General features: G+C 45.1%; 1 protein-coding gene and 1 pseudogene across 2 annotated transcripts in view; one reads left to right on the top strand and one right to left on the bottom strand.

Annotated features, from left to right (window-relative positions):
• The window catches only part of LOC310785759 (E3 ubiquitin-protein ligase CBL-like), a 73,419-nt pseudogene extending 71,596 nt beyond the window's left edge, over positions 1-1,823 (bottom strand). The window contains exon 1 of the transcript XR_014554017.1: positions 1,225-1,823. The product of XR_014554017.1 is annotated as an E3 ubiquitin-protein ligase CBL-like (transcript). The remainder of the gene's footprint in view (positions 1-1,224) is intronic.
• Positions 1,824-5,325: 3,502 nt separating this feature from the next.
• gpn1 (GPN-loop GTPase 1) lies at positions 5,326-11,340 on the top strand. Its single transcript, XM_083650130.1, has 4 exons — positions 5,326-5,496; positions 5,983-6,384; positions 8,851-9,085; positions 10,368-11,340. The coding sequence occupies exons 1-4, from the start codon at positions 5,327-5,329 to the stop codon at positions 10,737-10,739; spliced, it is 1,179 nt and encodes a 392-aa protein (XP_083506256.1). The 5' UTR covers position 5,326; the 3' UTR covers positions 10,740-11,340.
• Positions 11,341-19,068: the final 7,728 nt, after the last annotated feature.

Here is a 19,068-nt window from a genome sequence, read left to right on the forward strand (position 1 = left end):
TGTTATTGTTATTAGACCATTTCCTAATAATTTCACGTTAGTTTTCATTGTGAATTAGAATCTAATTCACAATAATAACTAATGTGAAATAAAGTTTGGCTGAGCTCCAGTTAAACTGTCAAATACTGCCGTCTGCTCGCTACCCAGGCACTTATGTATGTACTTAACCCAACTAACTTAACTTAACTATCTGGTGTGCACAACATTGTCAGAGTAAACTCCGGCTGACACCCCAAAAAACTACAATCCGCTACAGAAAAATGTATATTGTTTGTTTTATGTTTATTAACTGGCCCCTGGCCTCCTATCATTTCACAAGAGTGGCCCCCAGGCAAAGCAAGTTGAGTATCCCTACCCTAGAGGATATTATTTCTGAATGCGTGACTCATTATAGCCTACCATTATAGCCACATAAAAAACTCGTATAAATCTCACTTAACTAAGATCACTGAGCTCTACTGATTATTTCCCCTTGATTTTATTCATGACAGACTTGTAAATGCATATTTGGACAGGCACATACATAGGAGGAGATTTCTTCACCCTCTGCTCTTAATTGGAACCTGAGGAGGGATGCTGCCCCCCCTAAACACAGGGTTGTTCCTGTGTTTACTTTCTCAGTTAGTGTCAACGACCCTACTTAAAGCTGGGGCTTAGGGCTCAAAGGAGCAGAACTGAAGACAAATATTAAAATATCAAAACGTGTTTCACGTACGAATCGTACGAAAACAGCGCACTGCACTCCGTCGGGTCGCCATCAGAGCACTCCCCGAGTTTCAAGTCGATCCGACCAACGGTTCTCGAGATACGCGAAGGACAGCACCATTCATGAGGGTAGTGTGTGTGTGTGTGTGCTTTTTGAACCCACATAGAACTTTTCCTGGGAGCGAGTAGGGCTGGGCAATATCAATATTATTATATCGATGCTGTGATATATCGTCAAGATTTTGAATATCGTAATATCGTCATCCCTACAACATTTTCACAATATTGATAACGTTAGGTTTTTGGTCAAAAATATTGTGATGTTATGTCTTTTTGTCCATATTGCCCAGCCCTATCTTGTTTTAATGGAAGTGTTTGTGACATCTCACATGTGGGTTATGGTTAGCTCACTGAACATTTAACCAGCCCACTCCGTAGTAGAAAAATATCGTGTTTCAGCATCAAAATACCGAGATGTGATTTTTGGTCCATACAGCCAGCCCTAGGTACTTTAATTACCTTATCCATGAGTTTCCAGCATTTCTCCACCATCTTCTTGTCGACCACGGCAGGCTGGTGCGGCTGCAGAGGCTGCTGGTGGGGCTGGAACGCGTCCTTCACAAAGCCGATCAGCCCGGCACCCCTCCGCGGGTTTCCTGCCATGCTTCAACCAGAGACCGACAGACCGGGGGTCAGCCCCGGGGCTGGGGGCCGACAACCAGGGAGAATTCCGTGCACGTACTTCAACACAGACAGCCGCCGTGTTTGCACCTTCCCTGTCTGTGTTTAACTCTGGTGACAAATTATCATGCGAGCCCTTGCGCCTGAGCACGGAACAAAAAGGCTTGTGTGTGTGTGTGTGTGTGTGTGTGTGTGTGTGTGTGTGTGTGTGTGTGTGTGTGTGTGTGTGTGTGTGTGTGTGTGTGTGTGTGTGTGTGTGTGTGCGTGCGCGTGTGTGTGCGCGCGCTGTAACGCAGTGGCTAGCTAACGAGCTACATTTGAACAGCCTCTCTCGTTTTCCTTGGTCATCGTCGCAGTGGAGTTGCCGTGTCTGCTGTCAGCTAGCTGTATCTTCCACACGTCCAATTGGAGCCCACGGAGCCCAGTGCACACGGGTGGTAATAAACTCCGGGGTGTTATAAACTAAACCGAGCGATCAACACACAGGTTGAATAGCTGGCTGGCTGCTTCTCCCAGTGTCAAGCCAGCTGACTGGAATGAAGAAGTACATCCGGTCACAACCTTCAAAATAAAACGGATTGATGGACGCAAGTGATTAGGGCTGCATAACGATTGTTTTCATTATCGAATATTTTCTCGAGTATCGACTAATCGATTAGTAGTTTGGTCTATACAATCTCACAAAATTAAAACAAAATTGAATGAGATTTTTTATCTTTAAAAATTATCTTATGAAACAATTAATCGATTATAGTTGGCGACTATCGTTAATCGTTGCAGCTCTAAGTAACTAGAAATCTTGCCCGCTCGATTTCTAGGGTGGAGATTCTGGGCACACTTTTTGGGGGGGTTGTGACTAAACTCATGTCAACTCATGCCACGTCATCCACATCATCGGTGGGTATGACATCATCCTTAACATCACTCAATGTTTTCCAGTTGACCCTTGCTCCGCTGCCCAATGGCCTTGTCTCTGGCCTTGTCTCTGTCAGGGATTGGCTGTTTAGAGCGTAGCCCTCCTGGTCATACCAGGCCCTCAGTTGAAAGGCCTCGGGTTGACCATGACTGTTGAGCTGAACAAAGCAGAGAGAGAGATCTGCCCCCAAAATCAAACAGGCAAGCTCCTTTGATGCCGACCACAGGCATTGATTAGTCAATTGTGATGTCATCAGTGAGCGATGTCATCAGTCACTGATGCCATCAATGATGATGTCATCAGTGATGTCACTCAAGCAATTGGATGCCATCAGTGATGTCACTCAAGCAATAGTGAGATCATCAATGACAACAGTGACATCATCAAGGAAGCAGGGAAGGGGGGGGGGGTCCAGGAGAGAGGGTAGGCAGGCAGGGAGTGAGAGAGGGGGGATCCAGGAGAGAGGGTGGGCAGGCAAGGAGTGAGAGAGGGGGGAAGGGATGACTGAGTGTGAAGGCCTAAATAAAAATGTATCGCTGGATACGCACCCCCCCCCCCCCCCCGTGCATGAGTAGTGATTTATGACATCACTGATGATGTCACAATGGAAGTTGAGCAATTGTGCGCCATGGGCCCATCAGTACTGTAGTAGAGAGAAGTGCATGTGCAGTTGCGCAATCGGCCCTCTTCTTCTTTTGAATGGCTAGGCTTTCCGGCAGACTGGATGCCTTGCGGTGCATTGCTGCCTCTCACAGAATATTACACAAATTCCAGACTCGGGGGTCCGCCCCCTCCTCATTGTTTCTCCCGGGCGGCTGTAGCTCAGGAGGTAGAGCGGGTCGTCACTAATCACTTTGGATGAAAGAGGTCGGTGGTTCGATTCCCAGCTTCTCCAGTCTGCATGTCGAAGTGTCCTTGGGCAAGATACTGAACCCCAAATTGCTTCTGATGGTGTGCCAGCACCCAATGGGTGAATGTACCTACCTACTGATTGTAAAGCGCTTTGGATAAAAGCACTATATAAATGAAGGCCATTTACCATTTACCATTTACCATCCCTCCAGTCGCCTCGCTCTGCTATTCGACCTCCGTGTTTCAAGACCTCTCGGCCCTCCTGCCAGCACGCCGACCTCCCTCGTTGCTCAACGGCTCAGACTCCCTCCTCTTTCCCTTTCCTCCTCCCCGCAATCAGCCCCTTCTTCTTCTTCTTCTGTGGTGTTTTATGGCAGTTGGTATCCTTTATGTTGCATTACCACCTCCGTCTGGATTTATCCATCGACTGCTTCTCTAGGCTACATTCTGTCCCTGGCTGTGTCACTCCCTCTCCTCCAAGCCCAAATCTCCAATCAGCCCATAATTAGTAGGCTAGAGAAATTAGTAGGGAAAGAGTTATGACATCACTGATGATGTCACTATATTTATGACATCACAGATGATGTCACAATACATGAGTAGAGGCACAGAGACACACAACTTGAACTTTATTATTATATTTTATTTATTTTTACACACTTTTTGTTATCTAATCTAGCCTCAGCCTGGTATCCAGAGGCAGGGATAGCGGAACGCATCTGAACTTGGGGGGGCCGGGGGGCGTGTCGGGGGGCGTGTCCCCCCGTCGGGGGGGGGGGGGCGCGTCCCCCCGAATCTCGGCAGCGCCGAAGAAAATTTTATGTTTTTTGGACTTTTATCCATATTTAGAAGAATATTTAATTTTAAATTAACATTAGGATTATACTGTTGTGATGTCATTATTCAGTATCTTCTCCTTTTCTATTATTAGTATTAGTATTAATATTAAATACTGAGTATCTCATGAAAAACTATTAATATTGCATCTTTTGTGTTTAGCTCCGTCTCACAGCAGGCCCGGCTCCAGAACCAAATTACAGAGGGGGCCTGCCCCTAGCTTGGGGGGGCCAAGGGGGGTCCGGGGGGATTCTCCCCCGGAAGAAGATTTTGTACATTTTAAAGTAAAATTCGTCAAACTGGTGCATTTGAGAGCAAAAGGAAGAGGCTAAATCTATGAGGAACTACACACATCTCTAATGTGTTGTGACTTTACAAATAGGCCTAAACAATTAATATTAAATGTATTTACACATTGTGCACAAATTGCATTCATTGTGACAAATTTACAATAGTTAATTAATATCCAGCCAGAATCATTGCAAATGGAGGTTCAAAGTAACAGTTAGCAATAGCATTCAGTTAATCAATGCCTAATGACAGCCAGATTCCGTTTTAAACTTTAAAACAGAAAAACGGAAAAACGTTTTTAGCACACACAAAAAAAAAAAAAAAAAAATGAATGGGGGGGCCAGTTTAGGGAATGGGGGGCCCGGCCCGGTCAGGCCCCCCTCCAACGCCGGGCCTGTCTCACAGCATTGTAACATTGTAGTGCAGCCAGAAAGGAAAACTACTGTAAACATTTGAACCACATTTCTTGTTTAGAACCTATAGCTAGCAACATCGCCATCTCCTGAAAAACATTAATATTGCACCTTTCTTGTGGCTACATCACAGCATCTACTGAAAAACATTTATAGTGGATCTGACTTGTTTAGTTCACTTTAGATTCACATCACATCTGAAAAACAACCAGTCGAGTGTAATAAGTAAATGAGGTTTAATTGTAAAAGAAAAAAAGAAAAAAGAAAAATCTAAAAAAAAAAAAAAAAAAAATTTTTTTTTTTTTTTTTTTTTTAGATTTTTTTTTTTTTTTTTTTTTGGGAACTGAAAAGTACCCGGGCCGCGGCCCGGGTGGCCCGGGCGGTTCCGCGATCCCTGTCCAGAGGAGTGCATAGGGGCTGCGGGCTGGACACCACCAGGCTAGTTATTATCTGCACTGCACACAAATTATGTGATATGTCCATCTCCCCGTGATAAGCTTTTATTTTGAAGGTCAGGTTGTCACATGTCCGATCTCATTCTAACTGGCTTGACGCAGCTCTGGGCTTTAACGTCGTGACGACTTTACCAGACGTCATAGCGTGGCGTGCGGTGTCGCGTGAAGGAAGCAACATGGCGGGTGCTGAGGATGCGTGTGTGGAAAACAGAGAGGACAACCCGGTTCTGGGCCCAGCAGCTGGGCAGAGTCAGCAGCAGAAGCCCGCTGTGTGTCTCATCGTGTTGGGCATGGCCGGCTCCGGAAAGACCACTTTTGTCCAGAGGCTGACTGCTCACCTCCACAGGTGATTTTTTGTTTTGTTTTCAGGCTATTAGCTAGGTCATTGTCCCGTAACGTTACATGATACCGGTATTAAAACACTGCCAAACGCAGGTCTTTTGGGTCACAACAAGCTGAGTTGGATCCAATAATTTATCCATGCATTTAGGCTATAACGTTATCATCCCGCTATAATTCCCTTTTAACATGCCTCAGGCCTGGAGTCTGGACCGTCTACAAAATGGTCCAGAACGCTGCTGCAAGGCTGCAGGTAGCCCCAGAAGTGATCCTACTACCTACTACTACGTAGAGCCCTGCATGGTCAGGCACTTGTGTACATCTGCGACCTGCTCCATCCCTACCAGGCCAAAAGGTCACTTAGGTCTTAGGTCTTCTGACTGGGAAATGGTTGTCCCCTGCTCTAGGCTCAAAACAAAAGATGATCAGCAGTCTCATATTAAACATTTTCCTCCTGTGAAGCACTGTGTGACTCTGCTCTGTTAACTTACAGTCGGCAGTCGCCTCCCTATGTGATCAACCTGGACCCTGCTGTGCACGAGGTGCCGTTTCCTGCCAACATCGATATCCGCGACACGGTGAACTACAAGGAGGTGATGAAGCAGTACGGACTGGGGCCAAACGGAGGCATTGTGACCTCACTCAACCTGTTTGCTACGCGCTTCGACCAGGTGATGAAGTTCATAGAGAAGAAGCAGTACAGCCACCGATTCGTGCTGATCGACACGCCGGGGCAGATTGAGGTCTTCACGTGGTCGGCATCGGGAACCATAATCACAGAGGCGCTGGCCTCGTCCTTCCCCTGTGTGGTGGTGTATGTGATGGACACGTCTCGCAGCGTCAACCCCGTCACCTTCATGTCCAACATGCTGTACGCCTGCAGCATCCTATACAGGTAGCTCTTTATGCACTGAACAATTATATGACATCACTGATGACGTCACAACTTGACATCACAGATGACATCACAATTGCTCTTATAACATCACTGATGATGTCACAATGCACAATTGCTCAAGTGACATCACTGATGACATCACTTCCGGGACAAAATTGAAACAGAGAACATTGCCCACATGCTGCCTTTTATAAATAGAGAAGATTAACTGCCCATGTGACATGAGCCAGCCAACATGATATTTTAGAAAGGTTCCAAGGTATGCACTGATTCTACTTGACTTAATCTGCTTGATACAGTAGATCATGAGATTTTAATTTGCATGCAGCTTTTCCCTGGAATGTCCTGGGACAGTTCCTGCATGGGGTCATGTATGAATGGATTACAGGGATCGATATCCAGGGAAATTCTGTACCACCGATGTCCCACCACAAGCCACAGTAAAAGCCCCTTTTAGACTGGCCAAAAATCCATCTAATATCCACAAACTAGTGGCATTTTCTTCAGTCTAAAAGTTTCCAAGCCGGGCCGTTTAGCCGATAGAGTGACCCTGCAAGTGAGGTGGGTTTTTACGCGACGGCTCTGCACACCACGGAGATATAAATCTTGGCGGTGGTCCAACGTGTGATTTTCTGACCTTGCTTCTCGTCCTCCTGAGTTGCCGCCCCTTTTCCAGCGTGAGTCAGTAGAGATTCAGTGATTCCCACAGGCTGATTCTTAACAGTTAATTTTACATTGATGGAATATGGCGAGGGGAAAAAAGTGTCTCTCGCCATGCACAAGTGCAGTGCACCCCACACAGCCCAGCCAGACCCAGGTGCATAGACTGCGTCAACTCAGCCAAAATGTAAGTAGGTCGTCCGCTTTAGCTCTTTCAAAATAAAGCCCTCGTTGTAACGTTCACATTTTGAGTAATGCTTTACAGCTTCACTATTATGTAATCTTAACATCAAAAGGAGTATTTTGATACGTTTGCTGCTTCGTTTGTTGAAACACCTTTTTCTCCTCCAACGTGCATCAGTGAGGCTATTTACTTGTTTAAATCACATTAGTTTGAAATTTTTAGCTGGAAGTTTCCATTTTGTTTTGGCTGGTGGACAGCTGCATCTGGACAGCTGTGAGCAGTGGCATCATTTCAGCCAGAGCCAAGGTATGGCAAGGTAGGAGGTGTGGGGGTGTGGGGGGGGGGGGTTGGTGAAGGGGGAGCTTCCCCCCCTTCGTGGAATTTTTTGGTGAAATCGCCAAATCGGTTGTGCAATAGTCAATTTTGGTGAGTTATTTCTATTATGCAATTCAGTTATGTGACATGTATAGTAACATACTTATTTAAATTCCAGTGAATGATATAGCCTACATGTAGTGTTACATTTTTTATTTTATTTTTTAGGGATTTGCTTCACTGACTCACAGGCTGTGCATAAAAACGAATGCTGTAAATTGTACAAGGAACCCTAACCTCTAAAAATATTAATGTTTAGCCTGCAAAAGCAGTTACATTAATGTAGCCTACTTTGTGTACATGACCAACACACTACAGCAGTAACAACAATAATAGGCTATAGCCATGGTGTGACCTCTGTAAACAGCTGTGTTACACAATGGTAATTATCCCTGCCTGCCAGAGAATACTTTATTGTTGTTGGAGTGTTTATTTCCAAATAACCTAGCATGAACAACAGTAATGATATCAAGAAAATCCTTATGATTATTATCATGATATTGATTTCAACCAGATCACCCAGCCCAATTTTTGGTAGTAGGCTATACAGCCCCCTGGACAAAAATGTATCAGCTGCCCCTGGATACGGTAACTCTGTCTACAAAGACAAACTATAACCCCCAGTCAAGAAAGAGAAGAAGGGAAAAGGGAGGGGGAAGAGACAGCCTGCAGCGGTGGAGAAACGTAGGTTGAGAGTGCGATATAAAAGTTTAAAAAGCGATGCTGCTGCTGCTACCCCCTGCTGCTTTCCTGGGTAACAAAAACACGTGTACTAGTGGGACTTTTGATGTAAAAAAGGTATAACATTCCAGGGAATATCCCTGCATGGCTGTTGTATGACTGACAGCAGTAACATTGCAGGGAAGAGCACGTTAAGGGTTACGGCCCCCACACTACAACTTGAATGAGTCCCTTTAAAAGATAAATGGGACAGTTCTGACACCTCTCCACAGCTGCCCACCAGAGCCCCCCTCCCCTTACCCTGACTCAACTGTTGCTTGCCCCATCTATCCCAGCATTGCTATGGCATGTATGAAAAGGTGCAAGACAGAAATGTGCCTGAATGTAGCTGCATGTGTGAATAATGAAAATCACTAGTGGTCCCTGAAATGTTATCCCAATAATTTACTGGGAACTATGTGTGAAAGTGGCTTAAAAGCCACACTGTTATTAGACTCTCTGTGTCTTGTTGTTGTTGTTGTTGTTGTTACCATTATTATTATTATTATTATTTACTACTACAGGACCAAGCTGCCCTTCATCGTGGTGATGAACAAGACGGACATCATTGACCACAGCTTTGCAGTGGAGTGGATGCAGGACTTTGAGGTTTTCCAAGACGCTCTGAACCAGGAGACATCGTACGTCAGCAACCTGACGCGCTCCATGAGCCTGGTGCTGGACGAGTTCTACAGCAACCTGAGGGTGGTGGGCGTGTCCTCAGTGACCGGCAGCGGATTGGGCGATCTGTTTGACCAGGTAAATAAATAATGAAGCCCATAGGGGTGTAATGTAGCCCAGAGACAGGTCAGGGCTTATATTTTTGGAGTAAGGTGATTATCAGGCTATTAGCTACAGGCAAAATCCTGTAAGATTTTCTTTGGCACTTACAATCTGCTGTATTCACTACAGCAGTGGTTCTCAAAATGGGGGACGTGACCTAGGGAAGGGGACAGAGGAATGATGGGGCAACACATACCTGCCAACACTCCGGATTTGTAACCCTTTCTCCTGCTGTGCTCCCGATTGGTAACTCCTCCCGTTACTGTCTTTTAGAGGCTGTAGTGGGCTGAGTTTTAAAGCTAGAGTGAAGTTTCTGCTATATGAAACTAGAGCCGTTTTCACACATGCATACAGGAAAATTGCCTGCAAATCAATATCGGCCATTTCCCGGAATTTCCCTTCACACCTGTGAGCTCACATGTGTGAATATAGCAGTCAAATTACCTGTATTTGAGGGGGGGGGGGGCACTGCAGAGCGGGTGGGGAGTGACGTGTGCACTTCGATAGGGAATCATCCTTATTTTGGGGGTCGGCAAAACTCTGATGGTGAAATAAGTTTGCTTGTCACACAATAAATCACACTCGTTTGACTTAAGAGTATGTTGTATCCTTCACATTCGCTCATGGGCTGCAGTGCAGAATAGTATCCAGGCAGCTTCAAGCCAGCGTAATAAACACAGCCGATTTCCCCCCTCCCCTCTCTGCTCGAGAGAGGCCAGTCCTTCAGTCCTCCGCACTTTGCAGCAGCCCGACACAGGACAGACACAGCGAGAATGGCAGCGGCTTGCAAGCCGCCCAACGCTTGTATGTATGTAGAGAAAGCAAATGCACGAAGCAAAATGTGGAAGTAGTTTGCTTTGATGTGCGCAAATGATTAGATGATGCACGCTGGAAGTGAACGTTAAGCAACGTGTGTACACCTCGCCCATGAGAGAAGGACCGGCAAATGACTGGACCCGTTTCATACTTGTGTCCCTTATCGCGGCATACCGCTCTTCTGACTTGCTCGAAACTGGTGAAATGTCCGCGATGACGGGGGAACGCTTATACCGGAAAACAACTTTAACACATGAAGGCATTAGACCGCTTTCCGGTCATTTAGCGGTAAAAAGCGCATGTGTGAAAATGGCTTAGAAGATGTAAGGCATCCATGTCATGCTACCTTGTCGGGAAGGGGGCTAAATAACGCGCCAAAGTTAGGCTAAACCCAGAGGATTACGTGTACTATTGTTTTAACTCACCCAATAAATGTATCTAGGTGGAAGACGCTGTCAAGGAGTACGAGACTGAATATCGCCCGGAGTATGAAAGGCTTCGTAAGAAGCTGGCAGAGGCAGAGAGCAGGCAGCAGCAGCAGCAGCTGGAGCGGCTGAGGAGAGACATGGGAGCGGTGAGCATGCAGAGAGCGCCCCCTGCAGAGGGAGGGGACACAGCAGGGCCCAGCGACCTCATTCTGACACGCGGTAACCGTGACGACGAAGAGGAGGAAGTGGAGAGTGACACAGATGACATCGATCACACCGTGACGGAGGAGAGCAAAGAGAGTGATGCTTTCGGCAACTTCCTGAGAGAGAGGAAGGAAGTGGTTCAGGTACGAAACAGGAAGTCAGTGAATCCTGAGGGACCCTGACCTCTGACCCTCCAAAGAAGACATTATATTATTATTCCTGAGATGTTCAGAAATGCTTCTTTTACGTTTCTTCATGCATGACAAGTTGCTGAAGTTGCAGAAGCTCCTTAACCTTTTAATAGTCTGCTCAACCATTTGGTAGAGCACATTTTGACTATTTCACTATTCACTATTTCTTATTGAAAAATGTGGTGAACTTAACTCAACCTTATTGAGCCATCTCTACCACTCGGGTGAGGTGAGGTATGCTATGCTAAAAAAAATCGAGTAGAGGTCACTCTGCTTTATAACAGTAAGCCTTTTCAGTCAGTCTGCTCCCAGGAAATTGGAAAAAGAAAATCACTCCTGACGTGGACTAATTTTGGTTGAATTTTCAAAGGTAAGCTTAGATTTTTCGACACATTATATCATCTAACATGTTACTAAACAGAATGATGTAACTTGATGCAACAAAAAACCGTCTTATAAGGGTCAAACATTTTTTTTATTAAACTGCTCTGCCAAACGGTTGAGTCGTCAATTCATGGTAACATTTTCCATGGTGTGTCAACAAAATAATGTTTAAAATTTACTATTTTTCTATGGAATAAAAACACTTCTGATCATGCATTGTTGTTAATATGTATATTATTATGCCGAAATAATTTCATAGGCATGATTTTTTAACTATCTAACAAACATGCTGACATTTGTTGGTATACTATCATTATTAGCATTATACAAGTGCATGATTTTCTGTTTCTGTGTTTTACAAATAATAGATGTAGGGAGGGTAAATCATTTTCTGGTTCAAGCAGTTGTGGAAATGGGGGGGAATGCCTGGGAACGGAGTTGCCAGAGTAAATATTGAGAGGGAACGGCGAGAACGAGAGGGAGAACAGCATTCCTCCTCAGGTTGCTGTTTAAAAATGTCTTGCAATGCAGTGGAGAGGGGGCAGCGTGAAAAGAGCAGAGAATAGTAGGAGGAAGCTGAATAAGCAGCATCAATATCAATGTGTCATCAAGTCTGTCATGAGTAAAATCAGTGGGAAATAATCAGTAGAGCTCGGCAATCTTATTTAAGTAACTTTTGTAAGAGATTGTTACCTAGCTGTAATGGTATAATGAGTAAATTTCAATTAAGAAACAGTCAAGCATTCAGAAATGGCAGGGGCGGGCTGCCTCGCATCCAGGGACCCCATCCTGCTTAGCGTTCCCAGAGTAAAACCTGGCCATTTCCACCACTGGGTTCAAGGCCCTTGTGCCAGAAGATCCTCAAGACCTGTGAAGTGAAGCACCTGTCCTGGGCTCAGACACCCAGCCATGCTAATGGGGTGGGAGAAGGCAGGCCTGGGGGGTGAACCACCTATCCTGGGGTCAGACACACAGCCATTGGGACCCTGGGGCGGTAGGAGGCATTCAATTCCAAGGGTGGGGACTCTGGAGATGGTGTGCCACTTGTCCTCTTCTCCCTACTTATTGACCCAATTCCAATCCGCCCCCTTACTGACTCAAGCCCTTAGAGGCGCGTTCATGTGAAGGGAGCGAGGGCTTAGGGATGTCCCAGTGGTGAAATCGCAAAGTGAATGAGGGCTCGGAGTGAGCCCTTTCTGCCCCCTTACCGTAAGGGAGCAGCTGTGGCCACTTCCGGAAAGGGAATTGCCCACAATGCATAGCGTTGTGACGTATAAAACGGGGTTACCGGGGAAGGGCGCAAATATCTGTAAAAAAGAAAAAGAAAAAAAAAATGCGCGAAACGAAGGAGAAGACCGAGGAGCCGCATGTACGGGGTGTGCTGGAATGCGTAAATTGACAATTAAACATTACATTAATAGGGATTTTAGATTAGACAAAAATATTATATCAGCGGAATGCAAGTAGTTATATTACACAATCCTAGCATAATCATCTATCATTTCTATTACAATTGCAATCCACAACGTTTTTGATGAATGAGAAATAGTTTTACCGAATCTGTATTGTACAGTATTGACATTGTGTATAATGTTGGGTGACATGTCATTATTACGCTTATTTTAATTATAATTAGCCTACACCGTTATCAATTGCAGATTTTGCAGTAGGCTATATTTATTATTTTTAAATTACCTGTTGTCCACACTGTAGAGCAGAGCCTGGATGAGAACAGACTCATCAGGGAGTCTATCCCTCAAACACCTTAGGTGTCTTGACAATAAACAATATATAGCGAGCCCCAAACCTGCCAGAGTCAACATCATCTTGTCAAGTGCAAAGGGCTCTGCTGTCCCAATCCTCCTATTTATCCAATGTGGATCCCTTCCACACTTTATGACTCAACCACTTTCCGCTGGCGGCCATTAGAGGGAGTGAGGGAACAGGGCTTGAGTCTTTAGGGGGCGGATTGGAATTGGGCCAATGTCACTTTTTTCCTGGACTTACGTTTCCCATGATTCTCAGCGGTAGCCGGTTGTCGACTTCCTGTTTAAAAAAAAATCACTAGCAAGGAGGTGCGCAAATGGCAAAAAATGCATAGCGGCCACTTTTATTTTGAAGGCTTAACGTCCAAACTGGAACTCTTATTATTTGGTCATTGAACGGAGCTTTAGCGGTCTCTCTCTTTCAAGATTCAAGATATTGTCACTCCGTTGTACAATTATGCACGTGTGAAATTATTATGCTGGGGGGCTCAATTACAAGACATACTGTTACGTACAAAGTCACAACAATTATGATTATTTTCAGTCTCTTTCGATATGAACGGTCCTGGGCGGAAACAAGCAACGGCAGCTGGAAACAGGGAGGGAGGATGTCATGGAAGCGGCCACTGTCTCACCATGAAACTCGTGAATACTCCCACCACTTATGTAGCCAGGAAAGACATCTGAATTGCTCGAGTGACATCACTGATGACATCACAATTGCTCAAGTGACATCACAATCGTGACAGACACCGCCGCCAGCCACAGACACCACCCACTTAAGGCCTAAACATGGTCGTCCGTCAGAGCCTCGCCCCGCCCTCCCCGTATGACGGCGGGTGGAGCCCCGTCCTACGGGGAGGGGGTGCCGTCGGCTGACGGGGGCTGCTCGAAAATGTGACTCAGCGCCGACGATACGTGCGTGACGTCAGCTGCACGAGAGTTGTGACTGGCCGTTGCCTTGGCTCATCGTCGTAAAGTCACCTTTCAAAGCATGACGTTAGATTATAACGAACTAGTTGTGTGGCTAAGCCTTGCCAAATGTTGAGGGTCGTTTTTTACAATTTAATACATAGAATTGGGAACGTTACATTCAATTTCATTCAGACTGCCTGGCACACAATCTCCGCCATTTTCACACGGAGCTTCCACAGGAGGAGGGTGGAGGGAGGAGGGAGGGTGTAGTGGCGTCCTAGCATGTAGGGCTCGCTGGCGCCGCCAGACGGCGAGACGGCTCCAATTCGAGGCGGACGGATTACCATGTTTAGGCCTTTAGCCAAGATTATGTATTGGGTACTTTTACCATTAAGCGGCATCTCAACCGTTTGGTATATTTAAAAAAACCTGTGGGGTCTGTAATTTTTTTTTCTTGTTATCAGTGCTCTAACATAAAAAATACAAAAACTATTTTTTACATTGCTTTTTTGTTGGAGCGAACATTAAAGGGTTAAAGCAGGACTAAACCCCCCAGATTTCTGGCAGAACGGCATGCTGCTTGGTTTGAAAAAACCTATGGGAAAAACCAAGAAATTAACGTCTCCTCTTGTCTCACTATACTCTGGCTGTGCTCAGACCGCTCAGACAGGATTTTTTTTTGCGGAAATCGATGCCATGACAGTTTGCCCACTGCCTAAAAAAGTTATGAGAGCTACAAAATCTTTATAAATATCAACAACTAGCCAATGCTGGTGGCCTGTATGGAAACAGCGTTGCTCAAAATGGTTGAAAAGTTATATCAATTTGGTCATTCAGTGGCAAACTACTTTATTGCCATTGACTCCCATGGGGAGTAGGGGGAGTTACTATCTTGAAATCCCATAGTCTTTGGTTCATCGTGAGGTCAGGTTGTACCACATTTTGTGTAGTTTTGAGGGCAAAAAAAAAGCAGGGTTGAACCCATAGAGGGCACTTATGCAGCTGAAAATGATACAAATGGTACAATGGTAACAGTTTGGTCTCAAATGTGGAAATTCTGACCAGAATTCTTCACACACCACCCCCAGTCATATTGGTTAAAAGCTGAAAAAAAGTGTTTTGGGGTTTAGTCCTGCTTTAAAGGAGAACAAAAACAATGCTGATTTATTTTACACATGATCTCACATCCAAAAACTGTAACCGTTTTGCAGGCATTCATTTAGTTTAGTTTCTCTGTGAAGTTCGGTGAAGAGCAACTGGTTGCAGACGGTTTCTCCACTGACACTTCAGTTGTTCAGTAAAAAGGTGAAGATGAAGCTTCATCTTCCAGGTTTCCTCCAGTGTCATGATGCAGAATGTTCGTGCTCTTCCCTTGAAAATCTATATTTTTATATCGTAGGAAATATTTGTTTTGTGTTCCTCTCATGATGTTATGTTTCAGAAAGCTTTCATGATCTGCAAAATAAAAGTGGTACTGCGTTTCACTCACACACAAAAAAGTCTTGTAGTGGATTTTGTTTTAGTATACATTATATAGGGCTGTATTTTGCCACTGGCCTAGAAGTGGCCTTAGGCGCTAAACTGGCCTTAAACGCAAAAAACACGCTTTACGCCTGCCTACCGCTATCGTCCCGCGTCAGTTTGGGCTGTCTGGAAGATACCGTCATGTTTTTACGCCCCGAAATGCGCTTTACGCTGAAGAGGCGTGGCGCAGTGCCAGAATAGGCCAGAATGCTGCCTTAAAGGAGAATTTCGTTTTTTTTTAACCTGGACCCATCTCCTGGCAATAATTATGATTTGGCCACTCACCCAGCGATGTCCGCGGCGTTTCTGGCCGTCCTAGCGTTGTTTTGAGATCAATAGCGTCCAAGTCAGTTGTAAAATGGAGCTGATTTGGGGCCAAGTGTGAGCCTGTCTTTCCTGCATCTAAATAGCTATTTTTATTCCCGTTTTCGCCACATATCGTCATAATGTGATCCCTCAACATCCACCAGAGTGATATTTCGCCCCAGGCCATTTCCTGGACTCTCACAGGGATCAAATTACCTCAAACGTGATCTCGGTCACCAAGTCTCGTCAAGTCCCGCGATACTTTCCTGCCGGCTGGCCAACTACAGGTACACGCTTTGCGGTGGTGGTTTTAGCGTAACCTATGTGGGGTTTGGCGTAACCTATGTGGGATTCGAAATAACAAAGGTTATGCCAAACCCCACATAGGTTACGCTAAAACCACCACCACAAAGCGTCCTACCTGTAGTTGGCCAGTCGGTAGGAAAGTATCGCGGGACTTGACGAGACTTGGTGACCGAGATCACGTTTGAGGCAATTTGATCCCTGGGAGACTCCAGGAAACAGCCTTTGGCGAAATATCACTCTGGTGGTTCTTGAGGGATCAGATTATGACGATATGTGGCGAAAACGGGAATAAAAATAGCTATTTAGATGCAGGAAAGACAGGCTCACACTTGGCCCCAAATCAGCTCCATTTTACAACTGACTTGGACACTATTGATCTCAAAACAACGCTAGGACGGCCAGAAACGCCGCGGACATCGCTGGGTGAGTGGCCAAATCATAATTATTGCCAGGAGATGGGTCCAGGTTAAAAAAAAACGAAATTCTCCTTTAAATATCAGCCTAAAGCGATCTTCCCAACGGGCGTTAATTTTGCGGTTAACGCTTTTCAAAACCAGGCCTTATTCAGTGCCCCGAGGATATAGCCAGTAACCTAGGCCTAGCTACTGCAGTACGCTGCGTAATTACGCACGCAGTAGCCCCGCAGTGGAGATGCAGGAGAGAGAGCCCCAAAAGGGATAAGCATACGTCCATAACAGCATGAAAGCTGAAAAACATTTATGGCAGTAACTAGGGATGTTCATTTTGAAAATTTTCCAAAATCGATAATCGGTGAAAATTAACGATCAATTATCGATTATCGATCATATTAATACTTAGAAAATTTTCAATATATATATTTTTTTTTTACAAAATGAATGCCTATGGCAGAAAATACGAAAGACAACGTGTTCTCCTCAATGAACTCTTTATTTCAATGTGTCTCCTCTCCAACACTGCTGTGTGAATTTGACTATATGAAGCTCCACCTCACGTTAGTCGGCTCACTCGGCTGTGCAATGGAGTGGGGTGAGGAGGAACGAATTCCACCCAAACCTAGTCCAATTTCTTTTTTTCTTTTTTTTTTAATAATGAAAAAAATCTATCCAAATGCCACAGGATCGATTCCAATCCTTAACTCATTGAGTGCCAGCCACTTTTGGAGAACGGACGCTCCCAGTGCCAGAGTTTCAGAGCGTTTTCAGTGATTTCTCGAGGCCCACAGAATATTGTGTGATATTACTATGTAAACACCGAACACGCACAAAGAACGATGAGACTCTATTGTATCAGCAGCAAAAAAAAGTTTATTGATATAATTTTCCGTTCTTTAGTTATCAGCCGGAGAAGATAGGTCAAAAACAGCAAAAACAGGCGTTTCCATCTAGAAGCTGAGATATTCCGCCTTTTGTGAAATGAAGCATTTCAAGCACATTCACTGAGTCTGAAGCTAATATTTTCTGATGTAGTGACGTGGTGTAGTTGTGTGGTGCCCTGCGTGCCCCACCCCCCTCTCCCCCCCTCAGCTGCAAACTCCTCCCCACACTAACACACAGCCTCACGGACCCAGCGTCTATTTTCGGAGTGCTCCGTTTTTGTGCGCCGGCTCCCAGCGCGACATGGAAAAGCCAAACCGGACTGCTGAGAATGGTTTGAACAAACACTGAAATATCACATGGCCATAAGTATTCAGACCCTTTGCTCAGTATTGAGTAGAAGCACCTTTTTGAGCCAATACAGCCATGAGTCTTCTTGGGAATGATCCAACAAGTCTTTCACACCTGGATTTGGGGATCTTTTGCCAATCCTCCTTGCAGATCCTCTCCAGTTCTGTCAGGTTGGATGGTGAACGTTGGTGGACAGCCATCTTCAGGTCTCTCCAGAGATGCTCAATTGGATTTAAGTCAGGACTCTGGCTCGGCCATTCAAGAACATTCACAGAGTTGTTCTGAAACCACTCCTTCGTTATTTTAGCTGTGTGCTTGGGATCATTGTCTTGTTGGAAGGTGAACCTTCGGCCCATTCTGAGGTCGTGAACACTCTGGAAAAGGTTTTTGTCCAGGATATCAATGTACTTGGCTGCATTCATCTTTCCTTCAATTGTAACCAGTCGTCCTGTCCCTGCAGCTGAAAAACACCCCCACAGCATGATGCTGCCACCACCATGCTTCACTGTAGGGATGGTATTAGGCAGATGATGAGCAGTGCCAGGTGTTCTCCACAAATACCGCTTAGAATTAAGACCAAAAAGTTCGATTTTGGTCTCATCAGACCAGAGAATTTTATTTCTCAGAGTCTGGGAGTCCTTCAGGTGTTTTTTGGCAAACCCGATGCGGGCTTTCATGTGTTCTGCACTGAGGAGAGGCTTCCGTCGGGCCACTCTGCCATAAAGCCCCAACTGGTGGAGGGCTGCAGTGATGGTTGTCTTTCTAGAACTTTGTCCCATCTCCCCGCTGCATCTCTGGAGCTCAGCCAGAGTGATCTTTGGGTTCTTCTTTACCTCTCTCACCAAGGCTCTTCTCCCCCAGATGTTCAGTTTGGCCAGATGGCCAGTTCGAGGAAGAGTCCTGGTCACTTTACACTGTGAGCTGTAAGGTCTTATATTGACAGGTGTGTGCTTTTCCCAATCAAGTCCAATCTATATAATTAAGCACAATGAAGGTGTAGGCCCATCTCAAGGATGATCAGAAGAATTGGACAGCACCTGAGTTAAATATACAAGTGTCACAGCAAAGGGTCTGAATACTTATGGCCATGTGATATTTCAGTGTTTTTTTTGTAATAAATCTGCAAAAATGTCTACAAGTCTGTGTTTTTCTGACAATATTGGGTGCTGTGTGTGCATGAATGAGGAAAAAAATGAAATTAATTGCTTTTAGCAAATGGCTGCAATATGACAAAGAGTGAAAAATTTAAGGGGGTCTGAATACTTTCCGAACCCACTGTATGTTTCTTTGAGTGTAGAAGTAAGGTCCCCACACTGTTTATTGCTGTCCTCATGGGGATGGTTTTCTTTCTGATAGGACATTTCGACATACAATTATCACTAGTAATAATGATGCTCTTAATGGCTACATTTCATTCACAAGTGTAAGTTTACAGACAAAAAAAACTTTTCAATATTCTATAAGGATAGTGAA

Source organism: Poromitra crassiceps (genome assembly GCF_964638095.1).
Source record: "Poromitra crassiceps genome assembly, chromosome: 1".
Classification (NCBI taxonomy): domain Eukaryota; kingdom Metazoa; phylum Chordata; class Actinopteri; order Beryciformes; family Melamphaidae; genus Poromitra; species Poromitra crassiceps.